This window comes from Coptis chinensis, chromosome 6 (assembly GCF_015680905.1).
Source record: "Coptis chinensis isolate HL-2020 chromosome 6, ASM1568090v1, whole genome shotgun sequence".
Classification (NCBI taxonomy): Eukaryota; Viridiplantae; Streptophyta; class Magnoliopsida; order Ranunculales; family Ranunculaceae; genus Coptis; species Coptis chinensis.
This window is the reverse complement of record NC_141461.1, coordinates 2,732,819-2,750,042: the sequence shown is the minus strand read 5'-3', so window position 1 is coordinate 2,750,042 and position 17,224 is coordinate 2,732,819. Positions and strand designations below refer to the sequence as shown.

The following is a 17,224-nucleotide window of genomic DNA, read 5'->3' as shown; positions in this document are numbered from 1 at the left end:
AATCTTTCAGTCCAAAAGGGTACCCGAAAGTTTCACCCACAAAATTCTCAGCAGGCATTAAATCAAAGGGCAAATTGGTGATTACAAATTTACAATATAATTCATTCTAAACAGCGCGTCTTTCCGTCATCACCTAACTAACTAATTAAGTCGCACCATTTCGGATCGAAAAACACATGTTCGGTCTTTAACATCCCATTCCCAACTTCAGAGATACAATGGCGATGAGTCTTTTATATATCATTTTTTGTTGACATAACAGGTAATTCTTCCGTTTCTCTTCCATTCTCCTCACTTTCCAAAGTTCCAAACACAAGATTGAAATGCGCTCACTTTCGACCGTCAACAGTTTTTCACTTTCTATTTTTTCACAACTGAAACTTGCTGGAAATTCATTTGCTCTATTGATTGAATTGAAGACTTGCAACCATTGTTTCCAATTTTCAAACGGCAATGGTAGACTTTTCGAACATTGTTTTTTTGCATTTAACAATTCTTAATCGCAGTGAATTTGGTATGTTGTTGTTTTCTTACTGTTTTAAAGGGTTATTTACTACTACACAATTTTCCATTCCAAATGCAAAGGTATCGACTGCTCACTCTTCTTTAGATCGTCTCTTTATATTCTTTTTCGTTTTTTTTCAATTTTATGCCATCAATTCCACCTTAATTTGGTAATGCTAATGGGTGTTTCAACAGTCATGTTCTTTATATTCTTCGTTTTAGAGTTGGTATCATTGCTTTCATATTCATTTTTTCTTAACAGCCACTGTTTTTTCTTAATTAGGGATTTTGCACGCTGGCGCCCTTTTACCCAACAATAATATTGTAAGTGTTCGTCTAAATTGGTGCCTCTTCATTTGAAGCCTTCAAAGAGGCTATATTTTGTTGCCCTAAATCTTTGAGCAAGACACACGCAAACAAGAGAGGTGAAAAAGGCTTTACGGGTCTCAAAAGCTTTTCATTGTACAATGCTGACAGGTAAATCTCGATTTAAGTTTAAATTTACAATTTTTTTTGAGACAATACTTCAAAATTGTTGATAACTTCACTAATCTACAACATTTACATCAATAATATTGGGTATTAAATAAAAAATAATGGGTATGTTAATTGTCTGCTCTTCGTCGTCTCCATGGCGAAAATTTAAGGTTCCCACCTTCTCCAAGTGTCTATTCAATATCCCTTTCTCCCAATTCATGACGCTTCGGAGAGGTGATTGGCTACTAAACGAAAAATATTGGGTATGTTAATTGTCTGCTCTTCGTCGTCTTCATTTTTCGACCTTGCTTAGTTGTTATTATATAAATTGTCTGGTTTCAAGTCTATTCGGTTTTAGTAAATTGCTTTATATTATAGGTTTTTCTCTTAGAAATGAAAGGACGTGGATTATTTGGATTGGGAGAAACACACTGGATTCAATAACAGGTTGGTCATTGCTTACTGTTTGAATTTTCGCTTTTATTTTTCATTCAACGAGCATCAGGAAGACTTAAGGTTATTATCCTTTGCTTCATTGTGTTATTGTCAATGGAAATAATACAAAATCAAGTGAGTATCCATCAAAGTGAAGAAAAATAAAATCTCTAACCCAGTACTTTTGGTGATTCATAAATGATTTTTTTTCTTCAGTTATGCTTTTATTTTCTATTTTATTCTCTGTCTTTCATACACAAATGGTTTGACACTAATAGTTGGGATTCTGTAAACTTATGTGCTACGTTGGTTAATGGCACACTTTTTTTTTCTGGTTTAACCACTAGCACATGTTATGCTTTCTCCATACCATACTTTCCATATTTAAACAATAGACATTTATGGTTTAACCTCGATGGATTGTACAACACAAGTTTGTTATTGTCAGACACTTCTCCATAGCTTTCTTTAGGATCAGCTTTATAGAAATTATAGTTTTGAACATTTTTATTAATCAATGGTTTCTGATTTGCAGATTTATGAGTGGTGAATCTTGGTTCAGAGCATTGGTATGTTGGGGATTTCTACTTTGTAGCAATTATACGTGTATTAAAATCTTGAGAGCCTTTTTCCAGAAACATAACAACTTCATATCAGGTATGCTTTTTTGAAACCAATTAATTTCCTCGTTCTTTATTGTTCATTTTCATCGTGTAATGTAGGCATTTTTACCGATTAGTTATTTGAGAAAATGTAATTGCGACTTTCATATACGTTTATAAAAAACAAAGTTCCCTTACAACATGATCAGTCTAACTCACCCGCAATTTGAACAATTCAATAATATACAGTGAGATTTTCAAAAACATTAAGGCATCTGTTAATATAAGCGCTAAAGTGGTGCCTCTTTCTTTCATGGTGGTCTTGCTGGATTTTCGATAAAATAGAAATGGTATCATTTTATTTTAGACAAAGGGATTTTGCACCAGCTTAAGAGTAATGTGCACCTACAGGTTTGAGAATTCAGGAGAGATGTGTACCTAGCTTAAAATTCGGTAATTCGCACTCTTCCTCCCAAATAAAATTTTATTATCTTCTTTGTAACACGTGCAATGTTTTTTTACTACCTTAACTTAAAGTTCAATGTCTTCTTTTTCAATTTTATGCCTTCATTTTGACTTTAATTTGGTAGTACAGAATTGTTGTTTCAACAGTCATGTTCCTTATATTCTTCTTTTTAGCGTTGGTATCATTGCTTTCATATTCTTTTTTTTAACATTCACTATTTTTTTTAGAAAATATTGTGTTTAAATGTTACCTGGGGAACAGTGGAAGCCAGGTGGCAAATGCAAGTGATATATGAAACTCTGCCACTTGAACAGGAGGTCAACGAGTGGGTGCAGTCATTGACGCGTGCTGGGGTATGAATGCCAAGCCACAAACATTTACCGGTATTTTGTTTATTAATTTGCAACTGTGAACGCCTCCGGTTGATGTGTGTGAGGAGACTCAGGATACTAATGGGGGAAGAGGTGCATGAAAGTCATCTGGGTGCCTCCAATTAATGGACAAGCTGAAACTATGTTTCCTCCTGAATATACTTCTTCTGATCCAATACCAAAGCATACTAATTCCTTTGGTTGTCTGAATAATATTATTCTATTTTCTGGCCTTGATGAGTCTGGAAATGAAAAGCGTCCAGCCCAAGCAATTCTTGATGGCCGTTTTGCTGCTGGATCATTAGAGTCAGGTGGAGGCAATGGGGCAGCAAGAGTAGCGGGGACAACTAATGTGGCAGTTTTGCTTACTGCCCTTCATCTCTAAGTTTGTGCATTTTGTCTAATTTTATTTTATTTCATTTTTGTGTTTGTTCATGTGTTTCGACGAAAAACAGACTGGGGCTAGGGCAGGAATCATCCGCGATGGATTGGGTGCATATGGAGAGAGAATTCTTGGTTCGAGCTCTGAGTATGTGCAAAGCAATGTATGTATCTTGCTGATAAAATATTTCCAGAGTGCATTAGGCAATGGGATATACAACTGATTTGTGAAATTTATGGGAAGTAAGCTATACTAATTCTTTTTTTATCTTTTGATCAGGTAAGCAAGTACTTCTCTGATCCTCAGTACTACTTCCAAGTGAATGGACAATACGTGAGGAACAAGCTAAAAGTTATTCTTTTTCCTTTTTTACACCGAGTAAGCACAAAGTGATTTGAAATTTCTCTTATGCTGTTTTTTTTTTTAAATTTCTCTTGGGATTTTTGTTTTGTTCTTTTGTTAATCCGCTTTTGACTCTTCTATTCAGGGCCATTGGACAAAATAACTGAACCAGTAGGTGGCAGACTCTCCTATAAACCTCCAGCTTTTTACCTAAATGCTCCTAACCTGTACACCCCCCTGATGTCATATGGTACCTATGTGGTCCTTGCTGGCTTCACATTAGGCCTCATTGGAAAGTAAGACTACATAATTAGGGCCATACAATGTTTTTTTCCCCTTACGAATACGTTTCCAATGTTCCTCATTTCCTTCATGTGATGCAGGTTTAGTCCAGAAGCTTTGAGCCTTCAGTTCACAAAGGGACTACTTGGATGGTTTCTGCAGGTACTGCTACTAAAGGTATCATTGTATTCATTGGGGAGTGGGGAAGCACCGTTGTTGGACATTGTCGCATATGCTGGATATGCTTTTACTGGGATGTGAGTGCCTGTTATGGGAAGGATCATGTGGAGTTTCTCGTACTACTTTCTCATGCTGTTTATGTGCTTATGCATGGGGGTTTTCTTGGTGAAGACCGTGAAGAGAATTCTATTTGCAGAGATAAGGAGTTATGATTCCAGCAAACAGAACTACACTTTGCTCTTTATGGCTTAGGCCCAGTAAATGTTTGCAGAGGACATGGAAGGATGGATATAGATGGAGGAAATATGGCCAGAAGGCTGTCAAGAATAGCCCTTATCCAAGGTTTGTTAATTTACTACATACACAGAGTTAATGAGCACTTTTGCCTTTTTTTTTTTTTGGTCGATAAGCGAGGTTTTTAGAGAGGTCCCCAACCTCTTTTTAACAGTGCAAGATTATCTTTAAGCTATGTAACTGTATATATACTTATTTTTCTTCGAAAGTAAGATGGATTTGATCCATATAGTGAAACCACCACAGTTTGCTAACCGTTTAAAACTGATATGGTTATTAGTAAAATATTTCAGTTTTATATATATGTAGTGTTTGTAGGTTCTAAAATGGATGTAAGATCATTTATCAATGAACTTCAATCCTTATCTAATTTGAATATATATACTTCTATATATGCTTTAATGTCAATGCAAACACTATGATTGACGGTCTGATGCTAGCTAGAATTGCATTGCATCATATCATAGATTCTTCAACAAGGTAATGAAACTTCAGTTAGATGACTCGAGTCGCTAAGAATGTACCCCTACAACTTCTCTCTTCCTTATTTCCTTTTTGTTTTTCATTTCATTGTCTAACATGCCTTTGTTTGGCAGTTGCAGAAGCTATTACAGATGCACTAGCCAGAAGTGCACTGTGAAAAAACGTGTAGAGATATCATTTCAGAATCCATCAATTTTGATAACCACATATGAAGAGGCCAACATAACCACCATTGCCCGGAAACATGTACTGCGAGGAAATGCTTCTAGACTGCTAGCTAATCCGATGTTCACTTCAACGCCAGGGGGACCAAGTTTTCATCAAGAGCTACTGATGCAGGTTCCTCACACTAGGTGGGTGAGGATGCTCACTCGCAACGACGTTCAGCACATTATTAGATTTATTTTTCTCACGAGGAATGACAAAATAGATAGGAACATTAGCACAGCAGGAACTCCAAACCCCCATTTCCATCCAAAACGATCTGGAATGTAAACTATGATAGTCATTGAAATTAAAATAGAAAGTCCAATTGATGCATAGTACCAACTGAAGTAACTCTGTAAGATTCTCTTATAATTTGACCGCTTTTTCTTTTAGTTGATCTGCTCGAAAGGCCATGGAGCATGGTCTAATGCCGCCACTTCCTATGGTCATCAGAACAAATGATGAATATAGAAGTACCAACTGCCTTGAATTTGGGGATTCGCCTGTTTGTGGTTTCGTTGCTGGAATCATTGCTGTTAGCCATATATAGTATAACTACTCCCTGCGAACCAGAGATATAAAACTGGATTAATAAATAAAAAGAAATTTTCTTTTTGTGCACTTAAAGATGATTGAGCTCGACCAGATCATAGTATAATCCGGCTACCTATTATTCGTGTTCTAAGCAATTTTTTACCCTTGGGAATTTTGTTATAATCAACTAGCTTTGTAAAGGCATTTTACAGTTTTAGATTTAATAAGAAGCCATGCACATTTTTAAGGCCAATTGAATCTAAAATGTTTGAACTTCGTAACATTACTTACTTCAGTGTATTGATGAATTAACCAAAAGTTTGTCAAGTACTCAAGACATATGTTCTAAGTATATCCACGATTAACCACCAATCCATACAATTATTGGCATTCTGTCTGGCGAATTGGTTACATACTTATCTTCTTCTTTTTTTTTCTAAAGGAAATGAATGTAATTAATTTGATTTCTTAAAATGGTGATTTCTTTCTTAATTGTTGCCAAATATCAATGAAAGTTGTACAAACTAATGGCAATAAGTTTCCACCCAAAAAAAAAAAAAAAAAAAAAAAAGAATTTAGAGAAATGCTATTTTAATACATCAAACAATATTTTCATGATGCCACATTTCATATATGAAGGCTTGCTTCTAAGAAATTTCTCGGCTCTCTCTACTTGAACAGTTGGAACGAGCAAGTAGATCCTTTTTCGTTTTTATCTACAGGCACCCAGATGACTTTCATGCACCTCTTCCCCCATTAGTATCCTGAGTCTCCGCACATCAACCAGAGGCATTCACAGTTGCAAATTAATAAACAAAATACCAGTAAATGTTTGTGGATATATTATCCTCTACAAAATACGATTGGCGTAATACATGTCCTCTGCAAGTTGACGACACTTTACTGCCACACTAACATACTGGATTTTTGTAGTATAAGTGGGAAATGAATTGTAACAGGAACTATGCTCTGTGCTCTAGCCTGACAGTTTCTTCAGTCATAGAATCAAATGATGGGAAATTATATCTATGGCAAAAAGATAAACATGATACAAAAAATAGAATAAGCAGTTTATTTCAGTTTCAAAGTGGGTCTATGGGTATGCATGTAACAACTCGAAAGTTAAACAAGCATTATGGGTATGTGAGTCAGGTTCACAGAAAATCTGATTTTTCTAAGTTTGTAATACAATAGAGTATTCAAGGCATACAATATTCAAGGCTCAAGAAAAGAAAGGAAGGCTTGGATAATAAGGTATTAGTACTTAAGCAGACAAGTTCACAAGAATGTTCAAAGATTTAAGTTTCGGATTTCAAATCGATTGCCTGGTCAAGTTCAATGAGATTTCTACTAATGAGGTATATATATTCACCACGCACGCTGGTGGCTAACCATTTAGAAAGCTAAAGTGTTTGAATCAAGGGATAAAATTGCACTCATGTGAGGTAGGCTTAGGCTTGCTTAATATATTTATAAATAAACAAATGTAATCACTGATAGCTCAAATTTATTTTATTGTTCAAAAATTTCTATTACATCATTTAGACTCCCAATAGTTTCACTTACAAATATAATCAGTAACATTGTCTACATTTTCGGATCCCGCATGCACACTTATGTGCAATAGAAAATGAAACTTATGACTGTAATAAAAGTTCAAACGGTAATTTTTTCAAAATAAAAATATAATATCATGACACGGTAATTTTCGCCTTAGTAGATTCAAAACACGTTGTGCAAATGAGCATTTTAAGTTTGGGCTTCTCTTCCAACTTTTAAATTTGACTCTGGAATACTAAATGAAATGAAACCTCTAAGGTTCTCATCCAGAATACTAGATGGGGTTTTTATTCAACATAACACCTCTGACATACAGAAGTTTCGTCTATTGGATGCAATATTAGAGTTTTTAATACCAGTCCAACAATTTTTTTTTTTATGAAGAACACTAACATTTTTCCCAATACACCAGTCTGTATTGTAGATATTTCTATAATCAAAGTTGTTGCCGCTTGAAAAACTGATTCTATAATCATCTACGCATAGCATAGTGAGTGTGCACAGTGGATAACGCTTTTAATGCCTCTGAACTCCTTCACTATGCACTCTACACCTGCTACTCACTACTCACTACATACATTTAATTTGACTCTCAAAGAACCAACATTCCATTGCATTATGTTAATCAAAACGAATTGAAGCCCGACATGTGCCAACGAACTGCATGTGGAGTTGGTTGATAATAGCATTTTCAGAATGGGAACAATAGTAAATGCAAGAATTGATCAAAGTATTGTGCGACTAACGACATGGTTAAACAGATGTAATTCAGTGATGCAACTAGCATTTATAATTTCTTCTTTTTGTCGCCTCTATACAGATGATTTGAAAAAATCATCATTCCATCCATCAGTTAAATCATTCAATCTCCATACACATGTAATAACATCCACATTATATTGAAGGTTTTAAATGGTAATCTTGCCACATAGACATCTTACAGAAAGTTTTTATTTACACATTCAATTCACTCCACATATTATATCTGACTTAATAGATCTATATATAGAACAAATATTAATAGTGTCCAATGTCTTTTTTTCTAATTGTTTCTCATTGTAATCGTTTCTAAATAAATAAATAGAAAATGACTTTTGTTAGCTAGCTACAATTTCTTCTCTATCCAAGCTACCTACTTATTTAAACCAATCAAAATATTTTGAACGACAAAAAAAAAAAACTGATGGATTCACTAGATCATTTTGAAGACAATGATGAAAAAAATGTTATTCTTCTTGCATTTTTTTTAGCTATTTTATTCTCCAATGTAGAATAACAATTATTTTGCACACCACGATATAATATTCTTATATCTTACAGGTAATACACTCATATGAATCCAACAATGTTCCTCAATCACATACAAATGCTCGACGAGATAATTACACAAACAACAGCACAAAGGTTAACTTTATCAACATAATACCTATTTTTTTTGGTAAATTAGTTTGTAGCATATACACTAACAATTATATATTGACTAAGTTACAGGTTGCTAAATGCCTTTTCGAATATATTTATTCGCAACATGACAGCGCAACAAAAATCAAAGCAGACAAAGAACACAACTAGCATATTGAAGTGTTTTTTCTTATTGAAGTTTTATGTCAGACCTCGACCTGTATTAATCTAAACCATATTACATAATATATCCATTCAAACAAATGTAATATGTTACCAATTTACATACATTCATTCCTTTGATTTTCTCTACCATAATTTTCTTTCCTAGCACGTGCAACGCACGTGCCCGTTTACTAGTATATATATAATTGGAAATTACATTATAGTGTTGAAAAAAAAATTATAAATTCAGAAATTTAATTGGAATATGTCGTAATTATTGTGGTTTTTGAAATCCTTAACGATGACTAAATATCTAAATCCCAAAGTGGATGGTGCATTAAATCTATCCAAGTTTATTTGTTTAGGCCCATATAGACATATAGTGCATACAATACAATTTTATTTGTTGTCCACTTAGTTTTGGGTGTACACTGTTACTTATTTTATGATTAATTGACTTTTATTTTATTTTTTTTGTCACAGTCACATGTGAGATTAACAAATGTATAAAGTAAATGTTCAGGCAACTCAATTCATTTTTTCATTCGCTATTTAATTGTTTTTTCCTAGAAAGAAATTTTATTATGTTAAACTTCACTTAAGATTAGTGTGAAAACTATTCTTTGTAGCGTAAGAGTTTTAGGAAAATCATTTTCAGTGGAAACTATTATTTTTAGCAATTTAGTTTTTTTGTCTTCTATTTTTTCGTAATTAGCTATAGTGTTTAGGAAAAATGTGTTTAGGAAAAATTGAAGAATCTATGAAATTCTAGATGGGATTGTTTCCTTCTTTATATCATATTTTTTCGTAATTAGTAATAGAGTTTAGAAAAAACTGGAGTCTATGTGATTGTCAATTGTCTGATTTTTCTATATTAGTCTCTTACTTTTTTGTAATTAGCCAAAGAGTTTTACAAATATTGGAGACTCTATGAATGCTCAAAAAATAGAGCCAAGAGGGTAGAGCTATAATATATATCTAAAGATATATGTGTGTTGTTAGCAAAAAAAAAACAAAAATAAAAACAAAAAGGAAAATAAGTGACAAATATATCGACAATTTAAGAGTTCGGAATTTCGGTAGATATCGATTTTACGGTGCATTAAGGTCATTAACCACAATATATCGATAGTTGTTTCACACCTTTCAGTAAGCCCAAAGGGTTTAACAAAATGACGGCGTTTTCTTGTCCAACCTGTTTTTCGAGTCTTCTTCAAATCCCTCAGCCAAAACCGTTTGTTTTACTTTGCAAAACCCTTTAACGTCTCCAAAGCCCTGGTAGTTCTGGTAGACCACCTCTTTAATTTGTTGCTTTTCATAGTCTGCCAATGTCTTGTTTAGTTGTTTGTAGAAAATTGCTGTTTCAAGCCAATAGAAGTAGAAATCTGAATACCCGTTTCGTTTATATACAAACCCCATTCTCCAAACCATTCTCAAAGTGTACTGAAAATGATTGTTCATCCTCGTTCACAGTTTCTTACCTTGAAAACTCGTGTGGTCTCTCCACTGAAGCAGCTATTAAAGCTGCTAAAAAAGTTCACTTTGAGAGCACAACTAATCCTGACTCAGTTTTGAAGCTCTTCCAAAAATATGAATTTACCAATGCTCAAATCACAAATATCATCAGTAGATACCCTGTGGTTCTCTTGTCCAATCCAAACAAAACCCTTGAACCCAAACTTCAATATCTCAAACAGCTTGGTTTTTCCGACACTGACATATGTCAATTCCTTACAAAATGCTGTAACGTTTTACAATCCAGTTTAGAAAACACGATCATCCCGTGTTTCCAACTGCTCAAGACGTTATTGCCAAGAGAAGAGAATGTCGTTTCAGCAATAAGCAAAGCGGGTAGTGTTGCGTTTCTTCGTTTGGATCCTCAGAAACATTTGGTGCCCAAAGTTCAGATCTTGCGTGATCTTGGTGTACCAGATTCTAGTATCTCCAAACTAATCTTTATTGGACATCGATCATGTGGGCAAGAAAATGATAATTTTAGTGACGCGGTCAAAGAAGTTCTTGAAATGGGTTTTGATCCTTCTAGCAAGATGTTCGTCTATGCTGTTCGTGAAGTGTCAGGTATGTGTAAGGCTAAGCGAGAAGTGAAAATGGGAATTTTTAGAAGGTTTGGCTGGTCAGATGAAGAAATTCGTTTGGCGATTAGACACCAACCTACGTGCATAGCTATTTCAGAGGAAAAACTTAGGATTGGATTAGATTTTTTCATGAATGGAAAGAATTGGGAGGCTGAACGTCTTGCCAAAAACCCAAACGTACTCAGTCTTAGCTTGTATAAGCGGATTATTCCGAGGTTGAATGTTATTGAGTTTCTGACTTGGAAAGACGTAAACCTTGTCACTGCATTGTTTATGACTGATGAAAAGTTCATCAAGAAATTTGTGGGCAAGTATAAGGGCAAACCCCTTGAACTTATGGAGTTATACCAAGGTAAGCTTTGATTGACTTAATTTGGTTATCTTGTTTTTGTTTCTCTAAGTTTAGGGACATCAGAATTAAGTATCAGAAAGTGTGTGATATTGATATTTTTTGCGTATCAATTTTGATCCTATCTAAGTGTGCTTCATTTGTACTTTTCAATATACTTCCATGTTATTTGCTGTCTCATGAAGCTCCATTAATTTTAGATGATGTTCTATTAGTTGGATAATAATTTTTTTAGGATACGAGAATATATTTATTAGAAAGAAAAAGAAAAAAAGATTGACAGGTATGTAATACTGTTTGTTCCCTAGAAAGATCAGAAAACAAAAAGGATGAAATCTTTCTCCTATGTGCGTGTGAGCCAGGTTATCTCCTGTTGCTGACTAGGTTCTATCACAGTTTTATTTGTTTCAAGCATTGATAATGTCAATTAATTAAACAAATAAATAGCAGTTCTATCTGCTAATTGTTTGTTTGAACATCATATACTGTCTAACTCATCCACTTTGGTTTCTCCAAATTCCTCAACGACAAGCTCAATAGAAAATTCTTCTATCCAGTGAGACAGATCAAGGAGAGAGCATCTTATATAGGGCCAGGATCTTTGTGTCCGATGTCCTTGATAATAAACAGGATACACATTATAAGACAATGATTAAGATACGTTAACAGAGCATAAAAATTATCCAATATGGGTCAACTACCACGGAAGTTGCATTGCACTTGGCAATCCTTTAATTCTAAGCTATTTCTGTTCACAGTATAGCACACACTGCATGTTAGGAGAACAAATCTCCATCTCAAATGTGTTACCTTTGAAGTCTTTAAAAAGAAATTTGCAGTAGTTGTGGTCTAGATGCTTCTGCTCTGGAGATTATAATTCCATGAGTGAAGCAAGTTTTTGGTTGGGTGCCGAGAGAGAGAGGGGGAGAAACAGGTCCATCCTTCTGGTCTTTGAATGATGCATCTTCTCCTTGTTCTCTCTTCTTGTCCTCACATCTTCCACTACCCTACCAGTTCCTCTCTTCTTCTTCCTTTGTCCCTACCTCTCACTTATCCTTGATCGTTCCCACTGCTCTGCGCTAGATTGGTACTCTGGCGTACCATTTGCCATGAACTCTTAAGGAAATACTAAACATGTAACCATAGCCAAATGAAACCTTCACAGTTACCATGGAAATAACCAGACTCTAGAATAATTAATGACGATGTGTAATAAACATAATTGATAAACAAAACTGCAAGGAAATGTCCAAAATCAGAAACAGAATATTAACTCAATCACATGTTGTACCTCAGAACAGGGTAGGCGGCTTCCAAGATTTGCACTGGCTCCTGCTGAACATGATTTCACCCTCTCTGGACGGATGGGTTTCGGACATATACCCTGGGAATGAGAAAAAAAAAATGTTTTCTTCACTTTGGTTTTGGAAATAAAAGGGATAAAGGGCATATCAAAACTGAACTACACATAAATCTCTCTTTATTCCAACTCAAATGCCAGAGATCAGGAGAAGCTAGCTTTTTCAGCTTTAAGAATATCAAGAATATCATTAGTATGAAGAGATAGTTGATTTTGAACTGTTCTAAAACCCTTGTCAGTAACTGAAAACCCCAAGAAATTCACAATTTTACTCGTACAAAACGTAACGAAAGATGCACTTTGTTGTGAACGTTATGTATCTAGCTAGTTCTAACATGTTCTACTCATAAATCAATCATTGAACAAGTATAAGTAAAATAAAAAAAAAGGCGAAATGGAACCTCGAGAACAGTTGACGAAGTGGAAACAACTATATAGACAAATTCACCCTGCTGAGCATTATAATTTCATTTACACCAAAGTTTGTAATTAGTGGCACCCAAAATCATATTATCCAAAATAAAAGTTAGCTTCTATTGCATTTATATATTAGCAATGTCACTATCACATATGCTACTTCTAAGATATATCTTGCCATGGTATGAGAATCTTTCTTAGTTTAGTGGGACTAAAAAAACAATCTATCTTTCCTCCATTATGAATTTTCTTTGAGATTTATGAACCTAAGTCTCTATAACAACTCCCACATGCATAAAACTTGCTCACACCTAAACACCTAGCCAGTTGGAAGATTCACTTCTTTATATTTAAAATCCCACTTGTAAAACTTCAAAGTCTGAGTTTCTTACAATAACGACAATAACATAATTCCTACAAAGAGATTGAAAAGCCCTCAGACTAAATGTGCATACCAAACTAAGCTACCCTCAGATTTGTGAACTAGAAAAAGCGTGAGTACAGGAGATTTTTTCCTGTGTAATTAAATGAGCAAATATCTAGTAGGAAATCCCACTATGGGTTGGTATTCTTTTTTCTCAAGTCTGTAAAGAAAAATGTGCGAGACTTAACAAGAGAACGTGTTCTTATCCTTTGTGAACTAGAAAAGGCGTTAGTACAGAAGAATTTTGCCTGTGTAATTAAATTAGCAAATATCTAGTAGTAATCCCCCCACCACCACCTTAGTTTCTCTTTTTTGCTCAAAGATATGTTCTGGTGAGATATTAGCTCAATTGCATTTTGATATTGTTTTCAGCATCTCGAGGCAGGACTCTCTGTAAGAGGTAACGAAGGATTTGGATCAAGCAGGTAAAACATTTAATGCAACTTCCTTTAGGTTCAAACCCACTATGACCATAGTAATTCATAGTCTTAAAACTTGAGTGGAAAGTTCACTTTTGTGCTTAAAATGGGAAAAGATAACTTCTTTTGATCATGTGTCCTGTTTAAACATCTACTTGATTGGTATAGGTTGGATGCTGCTGTTCTTGATCTAGTTGCAGATGATAGCACTGGTTTGCAAAAGCAGAAATCTGACTATCATTGGGATAAGGTACTCCTGATTCCCAACAACGCTATTTTGATTGGTTATTTTTCCTCAGGGATTCTGTAACATAACTTGAATTATTATTTTGTCAACAGAAACGCAAGAGGTACATTAAATTAAACGACAATGACCGTGTGACTGCCAGTGGAAAGGTATGGTTTTATACCCTGATCTTAGTCTTAAATATGGTTTGTTCTTATGTTCGGATATGAAATTCAAGTAAATAGGGGCATCCAGGCGTCAAGGGTAGCAATGTTTTTGACTGAATTAGTATCTCTGAAGGCCTATTGTGTGCGTTGAGTATCTGTTTGGTTGTGATGTACAGTGGAAAATGAAGGTGTTTAGGTAGGACTTTGGGGTTATAGTGTCTCTCTTCTTTGGGTCTGCTTTTGGTTTTTAATTACTTTATATGGATACAAACTTTCGGGAGGGGGGGGTGGTAAATAAGACTATAAAGATCACAAAGTTTCACTGTTTGGCCATACATGTTTGTTGAAAAGATGTTTTACATTTTGTGCAGGTCAAGACAGGGAGTGGCTTGAAAGTTAAATCTACCAAGACTGGAATATATAAGCGGTGGAAAGAACGTTCACACCATAAGGTATCTCTTAGGGGAAACAAATTCTGATGGTGGCCATTCGGAAGTTGACAGAGGCTTCTCAGGTATTCTTTGTGATTTAGAAACAATCTTCAATCGTGTAGGGTTGACTTCTTTCTTGCTTTCCTTGTTTATATCATCCTTGTTAATTCATATGTCATCTTTTCTTAAGGACTCTCTTATAGCATGCTAAAATCAATAACAACTTTTCAATAAATCTCGGTTTGGTGCCAATACTTGCCAATGGTTTGTTGCAAAGCAAATAGGCCCTTCTGGTCATACTTAATTGAGAAAACTCTGTAATGATGATTTCGGGGGTCTACATTGACCACATAGGGGTGTCATGCAATTCAGAAGATTGCCTTGTGACATTCATTTAATTTACTGCGATTCTTCTGTTTTATAGGAGACCGTCAAATGCAAGGTGATAATAGAAACTATAGAGGGGGGTAAATAAGACTATAAAGATCACAAAGTTTCACTGTTTGGCCATACATGTTTGTTGAAAAGATGTTTTACATTTTGTGCAGGTCAAGACAGAGAGTGGCTCGAAAGTTAAATCTACCAAGACTGGAATATATAAGCGGTGGAAAGAACGTTCACACCATAAGGTATCTCTTAGGGGAACAAATTCTGATGGTGGCCATTCGGAAGTTGACAGAGGCTTCTCAGGTATTCTTTGTGATTTAGAAACAATCTTCAATCGTGTAGGCTTGACTTGTTTCTTGCTTTCCTTGTTTATATCATCCCTGTTAATTCATATGTCATCTTTTCTTAAGGACTCTCTTATAGCATGCTAAAATCAATAACAACTTTTCAATAAATCTCGGTTTGGTGCCAATACTTGCCAATGGTTTGTTGCAAAGCAAATAGGCCCTTCTGGTCATACTTAATTGAGAAAACTCTGTAATGATGATTTCGGGGGTCTACATTGACCACATAGGGGTGTCATGCAATTCAGAAGATTGCCTTGTGACATTCATTTACTTTACTGCGATTCTTCTGTTTTATAGGAGACCGTCAAATGCAAGGTGATAATAGAAACTATAGAGGGGGGCGTTCAGAAGGGGACAGAGGCTTTTCAGGTATTGTTTATGAATTAGAAACAATCTTCATTCATGTAGACTTGATTACTTTCTACATTGACCGCAATCGGGTGTCATGCAAGTCAGAAGATTGCCTTGTGACATTCATTTAATTTACTGTGACGTTCTTCTGTTTTATAGGAAACCGTCAAATGCGAGGTGATAATAGAAACTATAGAGGGGGGCGTTCAGAAGGTGACAGAGGCTTTTCAGGTATTGGTTATGAATTAGAAACAATCTTCATTTCATGTAAACTTGTACTTTCTGCCTGAAATTTGCATGAATAATCTTTCTTGCGTGTAACTATCTTTTCTCACGTATTCTCTTATAGAAAGCACTTTATTTTATGGTGTCCATTAGCATGCTGAAATCAATAGCAACTTTTCAGTTATGCAAGGTTTGGTGCCAATAATTGCCAGTAATTTTTTGGAAGCAAATTGTGCCCTTCTGGTCATATTTAATTGAGCAAACTCTGTAATGACTTTTGCAAGTGTCTATAATGACAACATATCATTGTGATGCACAATCAAAAGATTGTGTTGTGACTGTTCTTCTATTTTATAGGAGACCGTCAAATGCGAGGAGGTAACAGAAATTACAAAGGGGGCAAGAAGCATGGTATTCCCAATGCGCATGTGCCTTCAGAAATTAAAAATCCCGATCAAGTTCGCAAGAGAAGACAGCAACAGGCCAGTAAAATCTCGTACATGAAAAGCAAACCTGGGAAGGGCAAGAAGTTTGGGAAGAATGGGAAAAAAGGTAAGAAGTAGGTGAACTGTTCAAAGAAGGATTGATATCACCGACAAGTTTAAGATAACCGGTTTTGGCAAGAAAATGATAATTTTAGTGACACGGTCAAAGAAGTTCTTGAAATGGGTTTTGATCCTTCTAGCAAGATGTTCGTCTATGCTGTTCGGGAAGTGTCAGGTCTGTGTAAGGCTAAGCGAGAAGTGAAAATGGGAATTTTTAGAAGTTTTGGCTGGTCAGATGAGGAAATTCGTTTGGCAATTAGAAACCAACCTATGTGCATAACTATTTCAGAGGAAAAGCTTAGGATTGGATTAGATATTTTCATGAACGGAAAGAATTGGGAGGCTGAACGTCTTGCCAAATACCCAAACGTACTCAGTCTTAGCTTGTATAAGCGGATTATTCCGAGGTTGAATGTTATTGAGTTTCTGATCTCGAAGAGCTTACTTGAGAAGATGGGAAGCTCGCTAGTGCACTATATCTGACTGATGCCAACGTCATCAAGAAATATGTGGCCAAGTATGAGGACAGAGCTCCTGAACTTTTGAAGTTGTACCAAGGTCAGTTTCGATCTATATAATTAGCGTTCCCTATTTTTGGTGTTTTAATGTTTGAGGGATATCAGATCCGAGTTTCAGAAAGTCAATGTCATTGAGGAGTGTTGGGCGTGAATTGAGCTTAAAACGCCAACACTATGCTTTGTTTGTCAATTATGTACTTTTGTTTTATGAGCACTAGAAGCACACATTTCTTTTATTTATTTAATTTGCTTGCAGTTTTTTTTTTTGTTAATTAAT

At 35.2% G+C, this 17,224-nt stretch overlaps 2 protein-coding genes and 1 pseudogene across 3 annotated transcripts; all 3 read left to right on the top strand.

Annotated features, from left to right (window-relative positions):
* Positions 1-2,786: 2,786 nt before the first annotated feature.
* Positions 2,787-5,358, top strand: LOC147490717 (uncharacterized; annotated as a pseudogene). Its single transcript, XR_015198457.1, has 5 exons — positions 2,787-3,400; positions 3,517-3,615; positions 3,725-3,875; positions 3,963-4,383; positions 4,938-5,358. The product of XR_015198457.1 is annotated as an uncharacterized LOC147490717 (transcript).
* A 4,655-nt stretch (positions 5,359-10,013) lies between these two features.
* Positions 10,014-10,869, top strand: LOC147490716 (uncharacterized). Its single transcript, XM_086565494.1, has 2 exons — positions 10,014-10,764; positions 10,808-10,869. The coding sequence occupies exons 1-2, from the start codon at positions 10,014-10,016 to the stop codon at positions 10,867-10,869; spliced, it is 813 nt and encodes a 270-aa protein (XP_086421620.1).
* A 122-nt stretch (positions 10,870-10,991) lies between these two features.
* On the top strand, positions 10,992-17,205 carry LOC147490715 (putative DEAD-box ATP-dependent RNA helicase 29). The gene is made up of 8 exons (XM_086565148.1): positions 10,992-11,133; positions 13,704-13,756; positions 13,919-14,000; positions 14,090-14,146; positions 15,123-15,264; positions 15,606-15,677; positions 15,819-15,890; positions 16,242-17,205. Exons 1-8 carry the CDS (start codon positions 11,062-11,064, stop codon positions 16,445-16,447), a joined length of 756 nt encoding a protein of 251 aa, XP_086421274.1. The 5' UTR covers positions 10,992-11,061; the 3' UTR covers positions 16,448-17,205.
* Positions 17,206-17,224: the final 19 nt, after the last annotated feature.